This window comes from Lygodium microphyllum, chromosome 19, assembly GCF_053477565.2.
Source record: "Lygodium microphyllum isolate KBCC chromosome 19, Lygodium_microphyllum_v1.1.10, whole genome shotgun sequence".
In the NCBI taxonomy this organism is placed as follows: Eukaryota; Viridiplantae; Streptophyta; class Polypodiopsida; order Schizaeales; family Lygodiaceae; genus Lygodium; species Lygodium microphyllum.
Window position 1 is genome coordinate 90,137,733 of NC_141153.1, and position 22,850 is coordinate 90,160,582.

The 22,850-nt window shown below is 41.6% G+C and overlaps 1 protein-coding gene across 1 annotated transcript; it reads left to right on the forward strand.

Moving 5' to 3' along the window:
• Positions 1-1,081: 1,081 nt before the first annotated feature.
• Positions 1,082-17,964, forward strand: LOC148020138 (putative serine acetyltransferase 1). Its single transcript, XM_087700421.1, has 4 exons — positions 1,082-1,402; positions 16,536-16,754; positions 16,901-17,105; positions 17,229-17,964. Exons 1-4 carry the CDS (start codon positions 1,157-1,159, stop codon positions 17,600-17,602), a joined length of 1,044 nt encoding a protein of 347 aa, XP_087556547.1. The 5' UTR covers positions 1,082-1,156; the 3' UTR covers positions 17,603-17,964.
• Positions 17,965-22,850: the final 4,886 nt, after the last annotated feature.

Consider the following 22,850-nt stretch of genomic DNA (forward strand, 5'->3'; position numbering starts at 1 on the left):
ACCCTTGGAATAAACAATGTATCACCAATACTTGTTCAGTAATAATCTCAACCTCCAACACTTTTCTTTAGAATTTTTTGAGGACCAATTGAGTACCATTGCATAGAGCCATGGTGGGATTTAGGTTCCTCAACATAATAATGGGGGTGTCTTTCTTGAGCACCAAAGAATGTGGAGCAAAACTATAACCGAGATCAATAGAGTTGAGGTACTCAATAGAGTAAAGAAATAAAATAGTGTCAGTCTCAATTATTGAATCAGCACTATAGTAAATGTGTGATTCACTAGGCATTATGGTCAATGATGTAAGATTCAAAGCATCTACATCTTTATTTTGTGAGATGCCAAATTAGCGTGATCATTGAAGAAAGGCACACAACCTTCCACAAAAGGGATCTCCTCGTAGACATGCAAAATCAAGTCATCCATTGGAGCATTGTGTAGGATCATGTGTGATGGGACACCCACACAATTACCACCATGCAAACAATTGTCACCATTTCCTAGAGAAAGAAGCCAATCAATGAAGCTTTGATTCCCAATGTGAACTTCCCTCAGCATTGTCACTAGTATATTCTCAGACGATTGCAATATATGCATAGGAATTAGGATCCCAATGAGGAGAATGGCAAAGCATGGCACTTAGTGTATCTTCACAGCCACCCTCGGGAATAATTGGCAAAATTTGACGAGAATCCCTACCAAAAAAGATTGCTTTTTCCCCAAACAGCATGTCGCATGCCATGACATTTCGCAACGTCTTGTCTAGGGCCTCAACGACATAACGATGGATTCTAGTGGGTGCTATCCTTTTGTGAGCAAAGGGGAAGCGAACATGCAAAGCACATTTGCTTCCCTTTGCTCACAAAACCGTAAAACAAACGAGGCAAAGCATCGTGAGCTTTGCTAATTCGTACAACCGTGCAATGTGCGCTCGGCCACCTGGTCTGAACCCGCCCTTAAGTCATTTGCCATGGCTGGAGCCGCGCGCATGCGACGTGTGAATGTAGCCTTGTGGACGTGGCCGTAAAGATGTCCCGGTACAATGTACAAAAAAGGTCATTAGAAAAGTACACAAAAAACGCACGTAGTAGGAAAGAGCGACTATATACTACAGCTGCTGAAATATGTAGCTTCTGATTGCGAGGTTGGAGACATGGCGAGGGCGCTTCTTCCTACTGGCAAGGTGCTTCCGTCCTCGTCGCCAGTGTCACCACCATCGTCGTCGTCATCATCGTCCGCCTTTCCATCTACGTTGCACTTGCGGGTCGTCAAAGATATGCTGGCGATGGCGTCCGGCTGGCGGCCTTCTTGCCTGCCATCAGCCGCATTTTGTCGGCCCCATTCTAGCGTTTCCTGTGCCATCCGAAGACCAAGCTCTCAACTGCCAGCCGGTGGGCAAGTAATGCTCTTCACAAGGTCCGCTGCTGCATTTATTTTTCTTCATGTTTTGCTTGCTCAACTTACTAGGGTTCTTACGTTGTGATGAATCGTACCAAATGATCCACAAAAGTATAATCTAGCGGCTCAAAGCTGCGAAGCTAGTTTCCACGGGATTCAATAGAGCTATCAGTTAGGCACAGGGATCATTGGTGTTGGAAAACAACAGTGGACGCAAAAGCAGTCGGTAATCTGCCTCGGCAAGGGGCAGAAATGGGAGTAGAAGTTCAATCAGTCAACTCGATTTATGTGCGACAGAACATTGAATCGCTTGTAAATTGTTGCAGGCTCTTGCGTCTTCTATGCAAGCTGCGGCAGTTGTGCTATAGCTCAGGTCCCAAACCAGCCTAACTTTCTAGACACATGAGGTTTTTGGTTTACACACAATTATAAGCATGCCATATGTATATGAAAAAGGGCATTGAAACCTTTGTTCGTCTCTAATTAATGCTTCCAGAATTCCGGGACCTAACAATACAGGACAGTAGTCTGATAGTCACTAGCTCACATGACTTTTGACCAAGAGGTAGAAATCTCTACACTGCAGCCACATTGCCTACATATTGGCAAACCAGGGGAAGGGCAGCTGTGTGAACTCTATGCTGATCAAGCGAGGCACCACCAAAGGTATGCAGAAAGAGAAAAGGACTGTCACTGCCCTACATAGGGGTTTATTGAGCTGAGCTGCTTAACATGTGACAAGATCAGCTTTCAATATTATATTTGAGGTTGGATGTTACCAGTGATGCTTGCATGAAATTTATTGCAGTGATCAGCTTAGTCTCTATTCGTGTTTGTAGGAGTTGATTTTACTCAGCGACTCTAAAAAACATGGATGTCATAAAGCAATTTGTGGTGTGGGCCAATCATGTATGTAAGCAATTTTTAAAGGTCCAATTTGATTCTGTGCAAGTTGATGATGTATACAAGATACTACTTTGAGATACTGAAATCCAACTTCTCTTCATGATCTATAATAATTCTTTTGGAAAGGTTACCTTTCATTAAATGGACACATTCTACTCCTCTCATACATGTGCCAGCATCTTATGGTCGGCATAGGTGCCAAGGGTTTTTGAAACATGACGTATGAAACGAGTTTCATAGGTTTTATACAAGTTTTGTAAAATGTCAGAAACGGGTTCCATTCGAGATATTAAAAAGTATGAAAGTTTTATATACATATAATGTATGACTCATGTGATGTAGAAAACACTAATTGATATTATTCATTATTCTATACAAGGCAAATGAGCATTCAGCATAGCATCAATATTTGCATGTATTATGGTCTATTATTCATGCTCAACATCAACTTTAGCTACAAAAGGAGCTATCAATATATGCAATCATCATGGATAATAACTCAAAAGAAAACTACGGCAATCAATGACAACATCCATGTCAATGTGTTAAGTAAATCCATGATAAATGATGATTACAAAAGTCCCAAGACATTTAGGGTATGGCATTTGTGAAAGTTTAGAATAGGTGTTTTATACATTTATGAAACGCCTGTGTATGAAATGAGTTTTCTAACCTTAAGTCAAAGATTTCTTGTCAACTATGATGGTTGATATAGATGGACTCAAATTGCGTTATCACCAACTCAAACTAAGCATGCTTAGTCCCAAGGCCATTTTGTAATCAATGCTTTGCTTTTGTTGAAACCCTTGCATAACAAGATGAGCCTTGTACTTGTCTAAAGTCCCATAAGCTTTTAGCTTGGTTTCACTTCATCTTGATGACTTTCTTGTGGCTCAGACGATCCACCAAGATCCAAATTTTGTTTTGTTAAACACTCCATAGCTTCTTTCCCACAGCCTCTCGCCATTGGGGGTGTTGAAAAGCCTCCTGCCAACTATCTATTGGGTGTAAAGTCCCTTCTTCTCTGTGTATATAGTCATACGGGTGTGAATACACCCTTATTGCAACCTAACATATAAATACATTTTTTTATTCTTTGTGTACCAGCACGATCTGGTACACCTATCTCTGCGTTCACTCTCTCTAACTTTGAACTCTGTTGCTTGTGTCTCTATCTTGCACTCCATTGCGCACTATCCCCCCTTCAAACTTGTATCAGAGCTTAGGTTTTGCATGCTTCCCGAGACCAAGGTGTGGCCAACTGACATGTGATAGGGCTAATATCCAGCGAGCAAGCCCAGGCAGAAGCTATAACTAGTTGACGACCAGCAGTAAATCCAGTGGGCGAGACAGGAGACGAGTAGCGAACAGCTGAGCAGGCGCTAGCAGCAGGCGCACGTGACAGTCTAGTGAGTGACTAGGCATGCAGGTCAACATGGAAACCAGGCGCCAGCGAAACCAGCTGACGTGATGGGTAGTTGACGGGACAGGTCCAGCGGGGGGAACCAACGTGCAAGCGATGGCTGCATAGAGTTGTGGCGACCTGCGTGATTGACGGACGTGCGACAGGTCAGTCGTGATGGCGGGTCAACGATCCCCCCTCCCCTTTAAAACAAAAATCAGAAATTCTTTATTCTCACTTATCCTCTTGCTCTGACGAGGGTTCGCGCGCGCAAGCAGAGTGGTCAGATTTGCGTAGATTTATGCCCAGAAATTTGGGCTTTTCAAATTTAGTTCTGTTCATGCATAATTGAGGCATTTGTGTCAGAAATTGCAGACATTGTGCACATTTAAATTGGGAATTTTGCCAGATTTAGTGAAATTTTGCTCATTTGAGTAAAATTTCTCAACATTGGATCATAAAATTTGGTGCTTTTGCTGTATTGGTGAAATTTTGTTCAGTTGAGTCAGATTGGTTGACATTCCTACACACTCGGAAATTTTGGGGCTTTTGCAAAATTTTGTGAAATTGTGCTAAATTTGCTCGTTTTATACTCTTGGAAACATGTATTATTGCAATTGGGGCAGATTTGATAGTGAAAATTTTGGGGCTTTTTGCTGAAATCTGTGGATTTTGGCAAAATTGATGAGTGAAATGCACTTTGGGAATATTGCTGAAGCAATCTTGTTGCCATAAGCAGAGTGATTTGAGCATTTTTAATCTCCCGCTTGTGCAATTTTGGAGAAATTGTAGGGATTTCTTGGTGTTTTGTGTATCAGAAGTTGATAAGAGCACATATGTATGCAATACACATGTTGGGCAGCTCCCATTGAGTTGATGTATTGCTGATTATTCATGTTGCAGCAGTCTTAGTGATCATTTGTAGATCTGGGATTGTTGCAGATGTATTTTTGGCGATATTGCTGAAGTGGGAGTTACCTGGCATGCATTTAATGTATGCTGAAATTGCAGTCATACTGCTGAAAGTCATTCGTTCTACTGCTGTACATATACTTGGATTGACATTTTGGGCAAAATGTGTTCGAGCATTAAAAGAGACAGAGGGCAACATTTGTTGTTTCTCTCACAAGACAAGTACATCAGCAAAATACTTGACATGTTTAATATGGCTGATGCTAAGCCTCTTGGTGTGCCTTTACCGCCACATATAAAGCTTAGCAAAGCTGATTGCCCTAAGGATGATGCAGCTGCTAGTGCCATGAAGGGTATACCTTATGCATGAGCTTGTGGATCTTTGATGTATGCCATGGTTGCAACTCGCCCTGACATTGCTCATGTAGTGGAAATTGTTAGTAGATTTATGTCTAACCCTGGCAAGCCACATTGGGAAGTAGTGAAATGTATTTTCAGATACTTGAAAGGTACACAAGAAAAGTGTATATGCTATGGGAAGTGTACGCTAGAGCTGTAGGGATTTTGTGATTCGAACATGGCAGGAGATCTTGATACTAGGAAATCTACCAGTGGGTATGCTTTTACTTTGGCTAGTGGGGCTATCTCTTGGTGTTCAAGATTGCAGAAAATTGTGGCACTGAGTACTACAGAAGCTGAATATATTTCAGCTACAGAAGCTTCTAAGGAAGCTATTTGGCTTGGTCGTCTGGTCAAGGATTTTGGTCTTCCTTCACGTACTCCTGTGCTTGGTTGTGATAGCCAGAGTGCAGTATGTTTGGCTAAGAATGCCATATTCCATGCACGTACCAAACACATAGATGTTCGGTATCACTTCATTTGACAGGTCTTGGATGATGGTCTTGTCACATTGACTAAGGTCAAAACCCAAGATAACCTTGCAGATGTTTTTACTAAGTGTCTTGCAAAGGCTTAGCATGAGCATTGCATTCATTTAGTGGGAGTTGGTTAGCTTAAAGTTACTACTTCGGGCCTTTAAGTGGGAGGTTGTTAGGTGTAAAGTCCCTTCGTCTTGTGTATATAGTCATACGGGTGTGAACACATCCTTATTGTACCCTAACATATAAATACGTTCTTTTACTCTTTGTGTACCATCACGATTTGATACACCTATCTCTGCATTCACTCTCTCTAACTTTGAACTCTGTTGCTCGTGCCTCTATCTTGCACTCCATTGCACACTCTCCCCCCTTCACTATCCGACTTAAAATGTGCTATGTAATTAGATGTAAACTACAATGCAAATGAGGACCGAGTTGCAAGTCGGGCAGATCTTCTTGTGTACTCTAGAGGTCCTGTCTTATCGATTTGATTTGGTCATCCATGTCTTCCAGTATCTGCTTTGAGGCTTCAACTCTCAAGGTTGGATCCGAAAATCTCAAAGGACTACGACAATTGTGCCGATACAATGCTTGAAAAGGGGTCATCTGAATTCTTTGTTGGTAGGAAGCATTGTAGGCAAACTCAACCAGTGGCAAATATTGAATCTACTTTTTGGGTTCGCAAGAACAGTGTGCCTAAGCATATGTTGAAGAATTTGTGGGAATGTTAGAAGTTCAGTATAGAAGAGTGGAATATACTGAGGAATTGGATTGGAGTTTAGTATAGAAGAGTGCACAATATCCCTCTAATAAGAAATTACATCTCTCTTAACGATTTTTTTGTTTATTTGACGATCAAACAAACGATAGGCCTTCGCTTTGGAGGAGTATTCTACAAAAATAAGGAGATCAGCTTGAGGAGTGAGCTTTTCTATCTTATCATTAGGTGCGTGTGTATGTGTGTGTGCGCGTGTGTATAGACTTTCAAATGCTCTAATGTGAGAAACTACAAGTGGAGAGGCAAAGAATGTCTCATATGGAGTCCTCTGAGGGATAGCCGCAATCCGGGCACCAGTTGAGGATGTACAATGCTAATAGCCTCGACCCAAAGGTGTTGAGAGAGCTCTATTGTGAACAACATAGAGCATGCAATATTCATGATGGCCCGGGAGATAAATTTGCCAGTATTATCACTCCTCATGTATCCCATACGACAACCAATCTGGTTATGAACCAATAGCATCTAAGCAGATGCAGAGAGGCAAAGAATGTCGTATATGGAATTCTTTGAGGGACAACCGCAGTCAAACATTAGCTGAGGATATACACTGAAATGTTAATAGCCTCGATTCAGGGAGCTTTGCTGTGAATGGTATAGAGCGTGCAATGTTCATGATGGTTCAATTCCTACGCTCTATGACTCCATTCTAAGAGGGTTAGTTGGTGGAGGTAAGTTGGGAAGAGATGACATGCTTTTACAGAAACTTAGAAAACTCATGGGAGTTAAACTTGCCATTACTATCACTTCTCATGTATACTATACAACAATGAGTCTAGTTTTGAACCAGTAGCACCCAAGCAAAGAAATATGTAAACTGCGTCGGACTTATGTTGAAGAAAGTACACCCACATGTATCTAGAATGATCATACGCTATCAAAAAGAAGTTTTGTATGCCATTCAAGGTGGTGGTGGATGTTGATCCACAAGGATCAACTTGAATCAATCTAAGAGGTGTCTCAGCTCTTATGTGTGGATTGTTAAGGGAATCAAATATTGTGTCGCTTTTGCAATTGACATGTTTACAGATATCTTGAGATAGAGACAACTTTAGGCATGGAAGACCCTCAACTATTTGTTGATGCAACAACTCATAAAGAGTGTTGTATCCAAGATGTCCTAAGTGAAAATGTCAGAGACACTTATTGCTCATAGGCTTTCATGTGGTGGCTAGAGCTTGGAAGTGGTGAAACTTTGAGCCCTCGGTTGTTGGCTTGGAAAGAAACTTGGTCATGTGGTGTCGTGCGTAACGCAACAGTTGACACTCAAATTCATAGAATGTAGGCATGGTGCTTTGAAACTATTCCTTCCACAAAATTGAAGTATTTCTTGGGGAGTTTATTTAGGAACAATGTGACCTAATCGTCAGAGGTCTTGGGAGTCCTCGTAGTGGAGAATTTAGCGAGGAGAGACGCTGATACTCAGCCAACTTGACTTTCAAGTCATCCTGGTCAGTGATTTTAAAAAGTTGAAGCTCATGGTCAAGATTAATACGACGGGTCCTATCTCGAGCCGCATAGCGGTCAGTCAAGTGTGCCCATCGCTCTAATGCTAAGTCAAAATGATGAAGTTGAGAATGAAACTTTGGCAATAAGCCCTGTATCAGCTCGACAATAGCGGAGGTATTCCTAGCCTTCCATGAGCGGATAATCTCATATGGAATAAATGCGGGATCGGGTTGGGGTTCCAACCCCTGCACTAGATCCCATAGGTTCTGTGAATCAAGGACATGTCTCATCAAATTCGACTAAGTAGTAAAGTTTGACCCGTTAAAACGAGTCTTGTCATTAAATGCATTCTTGGCAGCAAATGAGCTAGAACCATGAGGTGTCGGGTGGGTGGAGTAAGATGATGGTGGGAAAGATGGTGGAGGTGAGAGTGTTTGATAAGAGTAAGAAGGAGGGGGAAGAGGTGGGTAGGCAGAAGTAGGCTGTGAGTGTCCAATGAGTGCCGATTGACGCGGAGGCACTGGAACATGAATGTTTCCATAAGGTGCTGGTGTAGGTGGAGGCATTCGGACACAATAGCCTTGTCCAAAGTAAGGCTGGGACATAGCATTATGACCAGAAGGTCCACTAGGCAATGCCATGGAGGCAAACTGTGGAGGCAACTGATCCACACTTGGGAGAGACTGAGTGGGATACCTAGGCTGCAATGATCCCGAAAGTGTGTATGAGGTAGGTGGAACACCACCCGGCTTAGGGAAGGATGAGGTCCTAAAGGATGTGTCTATGTTTCCATAACCCCCCGGAGTGATGTGTGGTGTGACATGAGGTGTCTGAAATGGAAATATAAATGGTGTAAATGGAAGTGGTGAAGCAACGGAAGAATGTGGTGGGGTGGGTGGGTTTTGAAAGTGAGGTGTATGAGGTGGAGATTCTTTTTTGTTCATTTTTATCATTTAAAGACTGAAAATGAAACTGTGAAGATGATGATACACCATGTAATGAAGTGAAAGGAACACCAAATTCATTCCAATTATGTGAAGTAGACGGAAAAGAAGAAAGAACAGAAGAAGAGTTACCTGTCTTTTTCTTATAATCCCTACGATGTGTGTTAACATACAAGAATTGGTCCTCTAGAGGAACTTTTTTGTAGTCAACAGACTGGACTCTTTCTTCCACATGATCTCTACCAGTATATTGCAAAACAGAAGAGGTAAAAGAAGAATGCACAAAAGACGAATCAAAAGTACCTTGTACCGGAGAGAACGGAAGAGTCTGAAAAAATGGAACATACTCCGGATCTTTCTCTCCAAGAGAGGCCCATCCCTGATGGAGGTCTCAACGGCCCTGCAACATTATCAGACTTACGTGCAACATCTGAAGAGTGAAATCCATGTGAAGAGTGAAATCCATGTAGACTCTGATACCATGTAAATAAAAATACCCTAACACAGAGACATAAACAGAAACCGTACGACAAAGCATAGATTGATAAAAAGAACACAGTTAGGGTTAGGGTTAGAGTAACTCAGAGACAATGAACACAGTGAATAAATGAAATGATATGACTATGAATAATACGATGCTCATGTAGTAAACACATTATGCAGTGAATGAATATTGAACCTCGAACTCCTATATCTCTAGGATCAGTGTAGGGGTAATGAGCTGGAGAGTGTGTTGTACTCCGAACGGATCCCTAATCGCAGCAAGGCAGCCTCTGGATGTCGAACACTAGCAAATGCAGCAGTGAGAAGCTGGATCTAATGCAGACAGGAGTGAGGGGAGAGAGACTAAAAACGGAGCTTGCAGGAGAGAGGGAGACTAAAAACGCAGGCAGGACAGCCTGTAGGAGAGAGAAAGACTAAAAACGGAGCCTGCAGGAGAGAAAGAATAAAAACGCAGGCAAGACAGCCTGTAGGATAGAGAAAGACTGCAATGACTGCAGACAGGAGAGAGAAAACTGTCAGGGTGGCAGCTGGAGCCTGCAAACGCAGCAGTTTGCTGGTGTGGTAGGCTGTACGACAACAGTGCAGATGAACATCAATCAGTCGCCAGGCAGTAACAGTAGCAATCAGCGTGCGGAGGGCTGGAAACAGGCGCTAGACTGTAGGAAATAGTGATGGACAGCAAGGGCTGAGATGTCCTCCGTGACCGGGGTGTGGGCAGCAAGCTGGTAACACCTGAAACTTGCAAAAATGAGATTGTAAAAGAGTGGAGAGCTGATTGCCAATTTATAGAAAATTAGGATTCTAGATCCTCTCCCGCTTAACTTTCTTGATCCGCTCCCCGTTTTAGGGTTTTGGCTAAAATAAGCCTAAAATAAGCATGTTTTGGGGCTGTTTAAGTGGCTAAGTGCGTTTCTTAGCACAACACCCTTGCTACGGGTTGCGACCACCGTGTCTCCCCTGTTGGGGGTTGGCTGATTGGAGTGGGAGAAGAACAACAAGAACAAGAAAAAGGACGAGAAGTCCAAGCAAGATAAAGCCAAGGAGTCTACTTGTCACATTTGTGGCAAGACAACTCATTGAAAGAAGGATTGCCTTGGCAATGACAAGGACACCAAGAAAGAGAAGACTATAAAGAACTTTTAGGAGTAGTGGTTGCTTCTTCATTGACCACCTTTCTTCATTTGGAGGTGATTGAGGATGTTCCTCCAACAGGCCACTGATGTGGCGACGTTGGCTCCATAGTCTTGTGAGTGGATCGTAGATAGTGGTTCTTTCTACTACATGACTTCTGCAGATGGTATTTACTTGTATGCGTCAGGTGCAAGGTGATGCCCATGCATCAGAGGTTCTCTATGTGTCGGGTTTAGGGTATCATCCACTTTCAACAAGCTAAATTTGTGCTCTTGGCCTTACAATCGAGTTTAATAAGGACTCCCTCTGAGGTCTTATTGCAATATCTCTACAGGTTCTTAATGTAGGTCATGAGGAGAATGGAGTCTATGAGATGTGGACTTCATCTGCCTTTTCTTCTCAAACTCAAACCGCACTATGGCATTCTTGGTTTTGGCCACCTAAACTATGAGTACCTTTGGAAGGAAGCTCGTGGTTAGCTTGTGCATGGATTGAAACCAGCCTTCCTTCCGTGGATGGGTGGTAAATCCCTGATTACAACTTAATTACAGCAGCAAACAATAAATGTAAATCTGAAAAATACAAATTTACCTATTGATCCTGGACATTGGACACCATGTTGGCCCCAAAACTGGCGCCCCTTTCGGTATTTATTTAACTTAATTGAAGAAGTTGATGTACAATGGAATTTTCCCAATCTCTTTTGGTATTCCAACTCCCCTTGCTGTTCAAAATGACCAGCAAGTCTTTAATCTGATTTGCCCCTTGATTCGGGCAATCAATTGGCCTTCACCCGCTTTGATGGAGATGGAAAATGCCCCAAATTCAATTATTTGCTGGTCCCTCCACTTGAATAGGCTAAAAACAGCTTCAGCCCTGTTGAATCCAAGTCTTGGAGCTTCCAATTTCTAGCATGCTTCCCGAGGCTGTGGCTAAACCCTAATTTCTGCTGCAAATTAAGGGTTACAGCAGAGAAATCTGAAATTTCTCAGCCTCTGGTGGTCTCAATGCTCCAATCTTTGGAGCAAGGCTGTAGAAAGGTTGGGAGTTGAGAGAGAATGCTGAGGAGAGAGAAAATTCAGGCTTTCTTTGCGAAGAACTAAATAAAAAATTTGTCATTTACTGTTGCTGCCCTGTCTCAACAGCTTGTAGATGTAAAGAATTGAAGAAAATCAGTCATTTACTGCTGCTGCTCTATCTCAACAGCTTGTAGATGTTGTCACCTGCTGTTGATTGGTCTACTTTTGCCCTTGGCTGCCTCAAAAGATCCTCCAATGCTGCAAATTAGCCCAACATCTCCTCTCTCTCTCTCTTGCAGGTTGAATACACAAAAAATGCCTCTCTCTAGTCTCTAAATATGTTTTTCAAACTTGCATGGGTATTTTCGACAAGTGGCAGCCTTCCCAAATAGTTTTTCCAGCATTATCCATAATTAAATATTAAATTTCAGTTTTTAAATACCGAAAATTAATCTAACAATTATTTTGGCATCCTAAAAAATAATTTGATTGGCCAATAATTGGATTGGCTAGACAACTTCCATTCCCGAGTGTCTCTATGCCATCTTTGACCATCAAATTGGCATTAGGTATATTAAATGCCACTTCTCTAGTGTCACCAAAAGTGGTGGTGATGAGGTCATCCCCCATGACTCTCCAGTGTCAAAGAGGGAGTGTGAGAGGGTGGTGAGATGGGGCAACTGCACCTCATCTATATTTCTATACAGATGCATAAGATGCAGATAAGGACATCCGTGATGTATTGACAGAAGTCTGGCAGGTTCAAATCTTGGAGCTGGGATTGACATCCAGGTTCATGATGGGATGGCTCTTTGATACAGAGCGGGTGGCTTTTTTTTGGAGCTCACATGAGGGGAGACTTTGGCAGTCTAGCCAAAAGAGGGGAATCCATGATCATTTATGCATAGTGGCATTGGTGATAGGATGGTCACGTGTGCTACATCAGAGGCATCGTGACAGACATTGAGAGTTGCTATGATCTTCTCTATCTTTAGGAGCTGGTACGATCGACATCGACATCAGGTTCTCTCTGAGGCACCTTGGTGGTGGCTTGATCACCCACTGCTTGGGTATCCATGGTTCTACTTAGTGGTTCTATGTTGTATGGTTTTTGATTCATTCTCATTGTAACATTGTATTGTATCAGATCACCCACGATCTGAGAGAGGGTGTTAGCAGAGTATGTCAGCTCATGTGTGAGTTTGAGCATGTATTATGACTAGGCACTTTATGTAGTTATTTTAGGCAATGCTGGCGGACTTCCCACTTCTTTTTAGGTCATGAGATTTGGTAGACTTTTGAGGGGGATTTTCATCTCCCAATAGCAGTATGTGCAAGAGCTTTTGACTAGGTTTGAGATGGAGGGATGCATGGCTATTTCTACTCCTATGGGTTCAAATTAGAAGGCTATGGCCCATGCGGATTCATTGGGAGAGGATGCTACTTGCCATAGGTATTTGATTGGGTCATTGATATGGCTCCTTAATATTGAGATTGATTTGTGCTTTCTCATAGGTTTGCTTGCAAGGTTCATGAGTGAAACCAAAGTTGGTTCATTGGTGGTTGGACAGATCATGGCATGTGGTAGTGCCATGTGGCACCTTTGATCAGATCACATTTTGCTGAATTATGAATATAATATTCAGCCAATTTTGTCAGTTGACTGGCAGACGTGATCATTTTGATGGCTATTTTTCAGCTATTTATGCCCAACCCTAGTTAGTCCACAACTCACTTGTGTTGTCAGGTTGTGAGAGAGATCGGCTTGAGGAGATACTTCAATAGCCTATTTGTATATTTACCTTTTTTATTTCATCATTCATTTACTGCAGATTTTTATGTTCTACTATCACTTTTCTCTCTCTGTCCTCTTGTTTTCATTGTCTTTCAGTCTTGTCCATACACTTCCACATTTGCTGCAGTCTAACAGCAAACACACTATGCAGTGAATAAATATTGACCTCCGAACTCCCATGTCTCGAGGACTAGGGGAGAGTAATGAGCTGGAGAGTGTGTTGTACTCTGATGGATCCCGAAACACGTCAAGGCAGCCTCCGAAGATGTTTGACAACAGCAAATGCAGTAGTGTAGATGTTGGATCAGCGGCAAGCAGAGGAGAGAGAGAAATCTGCAAACACAGCCTTTGATGATGAGTGATAGCCTAGGCGGCCGCAAATGGGTCAAAATGTAGCCAACAGGCGATGAAGAAGGGTGAGGTGCAGGAGAGAAGCCCAAATGCAGCAGGAAGCTGATTGCCAGGGTGCTGTAGTTGCAAGCGTAGCTTGAAATTAGCCCACCAGGCTGAAACACAGCCTCTTGGAGTGGTGGTGGCAGCTGGTGTAGGCAGCATGGGAAGGCTGGAAACAGACGCCAGTTAGGTGTAGACAATGTCGGGCGACTTCAGCTGAGATGTCCTCCATGAAGGGGGTGTGGACAATGAAGTTCTAGCACCTGAAACTTGCAAAAACGAGATTGGACTGGGGTGAGGTGTAGTAGAGAGGCCCAAATGCAGTAGGTAGCTGATTGCCAGGGTGCTGTAGCTTCAAGCATAGCCTGAAATCAGGCGGCTAGGCTGAAACGCAGCCTCTTGAAGTGGTGGTGGCAGCTGGCAGCAGCAGGTGTAGGCAGCATGGGAAGGTTGGAAACAGATGCAAGATAGGTGTAGACAATGTCAAGCAACTTTGGCTGAGATGTCCTCCGCGAAGGGGGTGTGGATAGTGAAGTTCTAGCACCTGAAACTTGCAAAAACGAGATTGGACTGAGTGGGAGGACAGGCTATATATTCATAGAAAGTTTGGGGCCTCTCAAATTAGGGTTTACATATAGGATAGTGAAACTCTCTCGAACTGCTCTCGGTTTTAAAGAAATGGTTAAAATTCATTAAATAACTGAGTTTTGGGGCTGTTTAACGAAAGCTAATTGATAATTTAGCTCAACATCCCATGTATGCTTTGATGAACCGCAACAGGTATGTAGTATGCCTGATCTCAGAACAAAATCTCTACTGCAATGTTTTGGATAACCTCCCAAGAGACATCTCTTGTGAAAATCCACAGATCTCAAGTCTAGGCCTGAATGCATACTGTTAATTGGGAAGTCTACTGCCTAAGCTGGCGAATCTCTCCTCAGATTCCATGTCTGCTGTGGCTGTCAGACCATTGTGTCAGAATGGAAACACAAGCTGTATGACCTGGTCAGAATGGGAGAAGAAAGGGAAAGGGGGCGGGCGGGGCGACTGTCTTGCAACTGTTCTGAGACAAAAGTTGCAGAAAGGCAGGTCTAATCATAGTGATTCAGGAGACTGATCTAATGGTATATGCAAGGCTGGAATAAAGCAGAATGTGTCCTGCACATTGGACTGGGAGACTGGGATTTGTAAAATTGCAGCCATTCTGGGGCTGTTGACTGTAAATGCAAGCAGTAATTCGTCCTTGCTGTTTGTTGTCACATCCCCCTCTTCAGCACCCAGTTTTGGATCCCTACATGCTAGCATGGGAGGAATGGGAAAGGCAGAAACCAGGGCATGCCTCATGGCCGAGATAGCTCTGATACCATTTGCAACTGGCTCTCAGGTGGGCAGTGAGTAATACTCCTACTAAGACTGAGATCGAAAGAGAGTTATGCCCCAAACTGCTTTACATTGAACCGATGTGACTCACAAACATGAATGGCTGGGAACATGTACAGTGAGTGCTTATAGAGGAAGACGAGGGAGAGACCGCAGTCACAGAGGAGACCATGGTAGAGGGGCTTCATTTTAAAAACTTTGTAGCAGATTGACTTCCGTCCTTTCAAGTGGCTGCTGAGGTGTCATGGGCTGATCCTCTTCCAAAGCACACAAATGACTGCAACTTCCTTGCTAAGAAATAGGTGTTTGTAGTTGCTCGATAGAGAATGATGTCACATAGATGATGCTCCCCCCTGAAGATGTAAGCACAAAATCTGCAGTCTGCTCTTAGGCTGACAAGAATCAGCAGATCTTTCTGGATGGCTGGAAACTGATCTGGACGCTAAGTGATTCTGAGGATGCCATGTTTATGGACTGGTTGGACCAAAAACAAAATTGGCAACAGTAAATGCAGCAGACAGGCTGCTGTGACTGAGGAGGCACTGTTTGGGACGAAGAGCAAGTCACTTGAATGGAGAATAATGTCACTTGAATGACGTGCTCCCTGAAGATGTAAAAACAAGTTTGCACCCTGCTCCTAGGTTGAATATGAGTTGGCAGACCTTTCCAGATGGCTGGAAACTGCCCTAAACGCTAGGTAATGCTGAGGTTCACCTTGCTGCTGGAAAAACAGGCGCTTATGGATTGGGTGAACCCTAAACACACGTGAAAATGCAGCAACACCTAGCTTTTTGCCTGAATAGGAAGTATTTCAGGATTAACAAGTCAACTGGGTCAAAAAGCTGGTCTTTTCAAGCAAATAGCTTGAGGTCAGCAGCACGAAGTGGCAGCACAGATAATAGTAGGCTTGGCAAAGAAAACACAATTCTGGTGATGTTATCATGTCAGAAGTCATAATGACAGGCTGCTATATTCTAACAAATATATCTGTTAGGATATACCGTAGACTAGTAGGCAGAAATAAAAGTGGTTGGGTGAATGTGGTTTGACTGGAGCTGTTGTTGTTCCTCATTGACTGTTACCGTAGACTAGTAGCCAGAAATAAAAGTGGTTGGGTGAATGTGGTTTGACCGGAGCTGTTGTTGTTTCTCATTGACTGACAGTAGGGATCACAAGGGGGAGATGATTAAACTGCCACAAATGCTGGAGAGTCAAGACTATTCATGCTTTCTGAACTATCAAGAATAGAACGAACAAGGCTGCTAACTTGTGAATCATTTGAACTTGGTATCGACCTTCTAAACCATGATGAATCATTTTGTACTTACAATGATTGACTTATTGGCCATGCCACATGGACTATTCATGCTTTCTGAACTATCAAGAATAGAACGAACAGGGCTGCTAACTTGTGAATCATTTGAACTTGGTATCGACCTTCTAAACCATGATGAATCATTTTGGACTTACAATGATTGACTCATTGGGCATGCCACATGGAGACGGTATAAGTTGTTAACAGGAATGTTCCAAAGATCTCTTGGTCTAGGTCTTTTACTGGCGATTGTGTTTTTCTTGAATGGAGCTTTTATTCAGGGAGAGAATTCTACTGTACATGTATTTTCAAATGGGAAACACAGGTAGATGATGTCTGGGAACAGCTGAGACGAGAAGCGCTGGAGCAGTCAGAAGCTGAACCTTACCTTGCCAGTTACTTTTACGCAACTGTACTAGCACATCCATCACTGGAGCGATCCTTGGCCTTCCATCTAGCAAATAAGCTAGCTAATCCGACTTTATTAAGCACTCAACTGTTTGCCCTTTTTTGGGAAACCTTTGCTGAGGACTCTGAAATTCAGGTACGTCTTCATAGTTCTGAGGGGCCTTAAGTTGCCCTCTGCATTTCTCTGCTGTTTTTGTAGCAATTGTGAGGTGTTGTGCCTTGGTGTTCTTTGCTATTATGATTGGAGTTTACAAGTGAAGGTTGACCTGGTGGTATTGGCAGGAGGCATTAAGATCAGACATAAAAGCTTTCAAGGAAAGGGATCCTGCTTGCACAAGCTACGTGCACGGGATGTTAAACTTCAAAGGTTATCTTGCTTGTGAGGCACATCGGATTGCTCATAGGTTATGGGGACAGGGACGTTATGCCCTTGCACTGGCTCTTCAAAATCGAATATCTGAAGTCTTCCAAGTTGACATACACCCAGGTTCATAAGTGTTCAAAGATATGTGCAGCTATTGCTAAATGTTGCTGCTTCATACATATAAAGTTCCATCTTTTAGCTTCTACTCTATTTGTTGTGGTTTACATTTTGGTGGGAATTTTTTAGGTGCTCAGATTGGCAAGGGGGTGCTTTTCGATCATGCTACTGGTGTGGTAATCGGTGAAACTGCAGTAATTGGGGATAATGTCTCAATCTTGCATCATGTAACTCTTGGAGGCACGGGAAACTGTTGTGGAATTCGTCATCCAAAGATAGGAAATGGGGTGCTGATTGGTGCAGCTGCTATTTTATTAGGCCCAATTGAAGTGGGTGATGGTGCGAAAATTGGTGCATGCTCTCTTGTTTTAATGGATGTCCCTTCTTATACCACTGCAGTGGGTGTGCCTGCCCGAATTCTGAGGACTGCTCCTCCTGATAAAAAAGTGATGCCAGCTTTAAGTATGGACCATACTTCTTTGATTTTGGATTACATGATATGATATTGATTCTGTACTATATGATATGATGTTGGGACATCTCAGGTTCCCTCTAGTTTTTCTTTGCCAATGGTTGAACTTCCAGTGCCTGTGCCATATCTTTGCCTGTAATTATGCATTTGTAACAGGTAGGACATGCTTCATTTCTTGTTGTTAGGGAGCAATGGCTACAATTGTTCTTTTGGCCTGTATGTATGTACATTTTATTTGTGACAACTTGAGTCATCAAGTAATCGGCTTTCTTTATCTGTATCTAGCTTTGGACTGGTGAATCATGGGAGTATTTAGAATCTGAAGCACAACTTGAGTTGACCCCTGCTTCAATTCATGGCTCTAGCTTAAAATTGAAGTGGGGTTGAAGTCAAGTTGGAATGAAGTAAATGCCAAAACTTTTAGGTTAATCACTCTTAAGTCTTAGATAAAATTAGAAGTGAAGAGAAATCAAGACTTGGGACCGTACTGTTACATAGAAGCTTCTCCTACACCTTTTTCATTAATGCTCGTGAACGTATTGTTTTGGAATATCACATGTACTCTTCATTGAACCAAAGTATAGGCAACCCATCTACTAGCTTCTGGCATTGTACATACTGTCTAATGCTTTGATTGCTTGTGTTTCTCAATCTTCTATCTTGAAGCAACAGTGATCTTGAGGAGGTTGCAGAGTAGTTTGCCTCACGAGTTGTGAAAGCTTGAATCTCAGAGAGTTCGTCGATCTTCTGATCTTGTGCAATGGGTTTGCATTAACCATGGTATGTTGGACAAAGCATCCATTTAGCTTGGACCTTACATCAAGATCGTAGTCAACAATTTATCGAACTGAGATCAAAGTTTTAGCAATGCCATAAACTAAGTGATTGTTTTGTATACATTTTGCGGTCTTCATGGGAACATTTGAACTGGTATGATGGCGCTACTTGCTTTTTTACATATTGAGACTTATCTCCTACGTTCAATGCATCAATGGATTTGAGGGGCTTCATGAATCTATGATCAGTTGTGTGTATGGTGCTGTTGGGTCGCTGCAGCATTCTTCTTGAATATGTATACCCTCAAAATTTGATGATTTGAGTTGGACCCTGATTTGAGTAAAGTCTTCTAGGTGCAAGTAGACATGAAAACTGCTTGCTTGAGGTGGGGTGACTCAAATTTAGATTCATGTATTGGGTGTTTTGAGGTATTCCACAGGAGGTGTTGTAAGGAGGCCCTTGAATTTTTTCGACTCGTTTGTCCAGAAATTTTAACCACTTGAGTGGACCGATTTGCACTGCGAAGAGACATGAAAACTTGCTCAGTTGAGGTGGACTGGCTGGAAGCTGGATTTATTATTGGGTATTTTGAGCTATTTCATTGGATGGTTCATTTTGTAAGCAGGCTTTCTGGCGAGTTGATATCCTTTGGTAGTTGAATCTATTATTTTCTTCTTACATTATCATTTTGAATGCCCTTGATAACCGCAGTAGTTAAATTAAGTCACTTCATGGTTTTCTTCATGGTTCAATTGAGTATTCCTTCTTGTGTTAGTAAGGTGATTATTCTTATAATCGAATTTGCCGTGTAATATCAGACTAAAGGAAAATTTCGTGACTATAGAGTTGCTTGTACTTCCTGACTCGGTTTAGGATTATGTGCAAAGTGTCATCTGTATCCAAGGTTCAGCACCCGTTTTGAATTTCTTGATTCTCAGCAGGCAGTCATGTAAATCTTTTGGAAGTTTTCAGTGTCATTGACCTTAGCCTTCAAGTACATGACTCCTATAAGTGCTCTTACTTTTAATTGGATGTTTTTACATTGACATCTCTTCCTGAAACAACATTGATGTTAAATATTGGAATTTGAAGGATAGTTTCTCCTCATTATGAGATGTGCTTCCTTTATTGTTGTGATGCTTTTGATGTAGCCACCTGCACACACTTGTATTGTTTAATGAGACTTGGAGTTTCATTAGGTTTATTGTCCTAGTCACTCCTTTAATGGCTATTCACATTCTACAGTTTTCCTTCAATATTTAAATAACCTTTTAACTCTCATTCTTTCTAGAGCTCATAGTCAAAAGCTAGGAACAATATCTCTAGTTGTCAAAGCCTGAATTGAATAGCTCAATGACACGGGCTAATATGGACACATGTTGATTTGTCAAGAGTTAGAAACGATATTTCTAGTTGTCAAAAGCCTAAGTTGAATAGCTCAATGACGCGGGCTGAGATGACACATGTTGATTTGTGCACAAAAAAAGATTCAATGAGAAGATAGCTTGGTCTTTTAGACTAGGTCGGATGCCAAGATATTGCGAGGAGTTGAAAGCATGAAATTTTTAAGATGTTATACATAGTTAAAAAGATAAGTGATGACCGGCAATATGAAATAACGAAGGGAGATCATGACAACATCTAGACAAGATGTAGAGTAATCTTTGGAAATACTTTAAGGCTTCAACATCTTTTAAATCTATATTTCTACTCTTTTTTATACATTCAAGGTAAGTCCACTATGTCTTATAGCCAATTGTAAAATACTTGCAACATGCATAGAATAGTCATTACAAAATCCAAGGGTCATGAATTGCATGTATCTATCCATGGGTAGGACTAAAATGTAAGCATACTTGTATACATTTAAGTATCCCTGGGCTAAATAGAAAAATCCATTGCATGCATTTCATTATCTCATTGGCAAATTGCACTTCACACTATTAGACTCTTGCAATTGCTATTTTTGACAATTCTTGAATTATGTTAATAGTTACCTCCTACTAGATAAGAGCCAGTTCCTTTGCATTCTCTACTCAAAGGTGGTGTACTTGGGCTTATATAGTAGACTTAGAGTTAGAAAGTTGTGAGTGGAGCAAATGGTATTTTACTCATGGTGAAGGTTGATATTTTTGTAGATGAGGAATACAATTGTCCTTGTTTTGGATTGTAGGTGTTGTGTCTTGTAGGTCATTAAGGATTATACTTGTAGTTACTGGTGCTTGTGATTAGTAGTCCTTGTTTGGTGGAACTTCATGTGTTAGGGATGGAATTGTGAGGCACATAATGTTGAAGTGCTACAAAAATAGAGGTAGTGGCTCATGGTCTTCCATGAACTTTTATACTTGCAATTGAAAACCTCATGTACTTACAATTCCATCTTTGCATTTGGGGGATTGCTCTTTTTGGGGGCAAGATGATTAATATTTTACTTTTGAGATTTACTTTTGTTGACCTTTTTTAGACTTCTTTTTAGTATTTTTCTTTCCTCTAGGATCCATCAATTGTAGATGGTATGAGAAGGCTAATCCATGCATTTTTTATTTTAGTTCTCACTATGACATTAGTTAGGATGAAAGATGATCTTTCTCCATGCAGCTCAACTCTAAAAAGAATTAAGAAATCAAAGGACATGGTTTCCTTGCTATTTAAAGCTTTTTGCATAGAACAATTGTAAAAAGATGGGAAATGTTGCATTTAGGGCATACTTGCTTCACCTTGTTGTCCATATTTGAGTCTTGCCTTTGTGGACATTGCAATGCCAAGTGACTTGGTTGTTTGTGGTGCCAACAAGCATCTATTTTTGTCATTTTGTATATCATTCATGGTCTCTTCCTAACATCATCACTCGAAGTGGTCAATAGTCCGTAACTCATCATTGGGAGTGGCAAAAGGGTTTGTGTATGTTTCATTCTTCAATGGTTCTTCAACATAGTTTGCTCGTATATCACTAAGAACAATGCTACTCGTATCATTGAGAGTGATGCAAGGGTTTGTGTATGTTTCATTCTTCAGTGGTTCTTCAACATAGTTTGGTGGCATATCACTAGGTGGATGGATTATGATTGGGGATGGTGGTTGTGAGATCATTAATAGGTTGATATCCATTTTGGGAGCAATGAGTTCCAAGTTTTAGAGGGATTGGTAGGGCAAGAGTTGTTCTCCCATAGAGAAATTATGTACGAGCTTAGTAATGGATGGTGGGATAATCATTGGGGCATCACCACATAAGTGCCTACTACCACATCATCACATAATTGCTGTGATTGATGACCTCTTGACCATGACTATGTGAGTATGACTGGTGATGATTACTTCACTAAAGAGTGATTTGTAATGACTACTTGAGTGTCACTGCAACTAATACCTTGGCCTCACCCCTTGACCTCATCGTTGAATGTGATCACCGAGTGATGATCTACCAATAACCATAACTTTTACTACCCCATGACTCCATGAATTCATTTCTTTGACTGCTGAGAGGGATGCCTTAAATTGCCACAACTATTAGAGGACACTTCTATGCATGCTATTTATACTTGGAACCCATCACTTTTATCACAAGATTGAGAGAAAGAAAGAGGTTGAGAGAACATGTGTGAAAGGAAAAAAAGGGCTATAAAAGAGAAGGAATTTGTTTCCCCAAACAAGGAGAAGAGAGAGGATGGGGATCTATGTCCAAAGGAAGAGTTGTATGCTTCTTTGTAGCCATAGCAACACCTAGGGGAGAGAGAGCTCCATCTCTCATAGGTGTAGAAAAGACAAACCACAAGTTGAAGAGCAAAGCCTATTACTTAATTTCTATCCTAGAGAGCCCTAAAATTTATGAGAGGCTCTTCATATATCACAACTAAAAATGAGGTGATTTGAGTACCATTGTTGTTTTGATCACTATTATTAGGAGAATTTTTGCATCTAGACTCCAAACATGGCCATTTTATACTCAAATCGATCAAAAGGATAGCAATAAGCAATCCCACATAAATAGCATTGTGAAATTCCTTCACTACTAACTTTTATGCTAGTGAGAAAAGCTTTTGATAACTAGTGGGACAAAAAATGATATTTAATATATGACTTATGTAGAGGCCATCCTAATGATGTGATTCAAAAGGTCAAATGTTGCAAGGAAGCATAAGACCTATTGAGCCAAAAAGGGCTAAGAAAGAGCATAGTTTTTCATACAAAGCAAACTTTACGTTCAATCGCCTAAAGACAAGTCATAACAAGGTCTTCCTAAGGAGATCACTTCCTTGAAGTAAGCTATATCTCATTATTTTGAAAATATCATAGAACTAGAAGAATCTAGTAGGATAGTAGACCTTAGAGATAACCTATTAAAAACCTCAATAGAAACTCAACAGGTGGTGCTCACATGAAGAATGGCACTTGAGGTACTATTCAAGACTAAGAACAACAATAGCGTGAGCAGAGAACTCCTTCAAAGCATCGTATAATAGAACATGTAACAAAAAAGGCCTAAAAGATGAAGGGAGAAGCTT

Coding starts and splice junctions, on each gene's coding strand:
- LOC148020138 (XM_087700421.1), top strand. CDS start 1,157: ATGGCGAGGGCGCTTCTTCCTACTGGCAAGGTGCTTCCGTCCTCGTCG. Junction 1,403..16,535: donor AACTGCCAGCCGGTGGGCAA/GTAATGCTCTTC, acceptor TGGGAAACACAG/GTAGATGATGTCTGGGAACA. Junction 16,755..16,900: donor CTGAGGACTCTGAAATTCAG/GTACGTCTTCAT, acceptor TGGTATTGGCAG/GAGGCATTAAGATCAGACAT.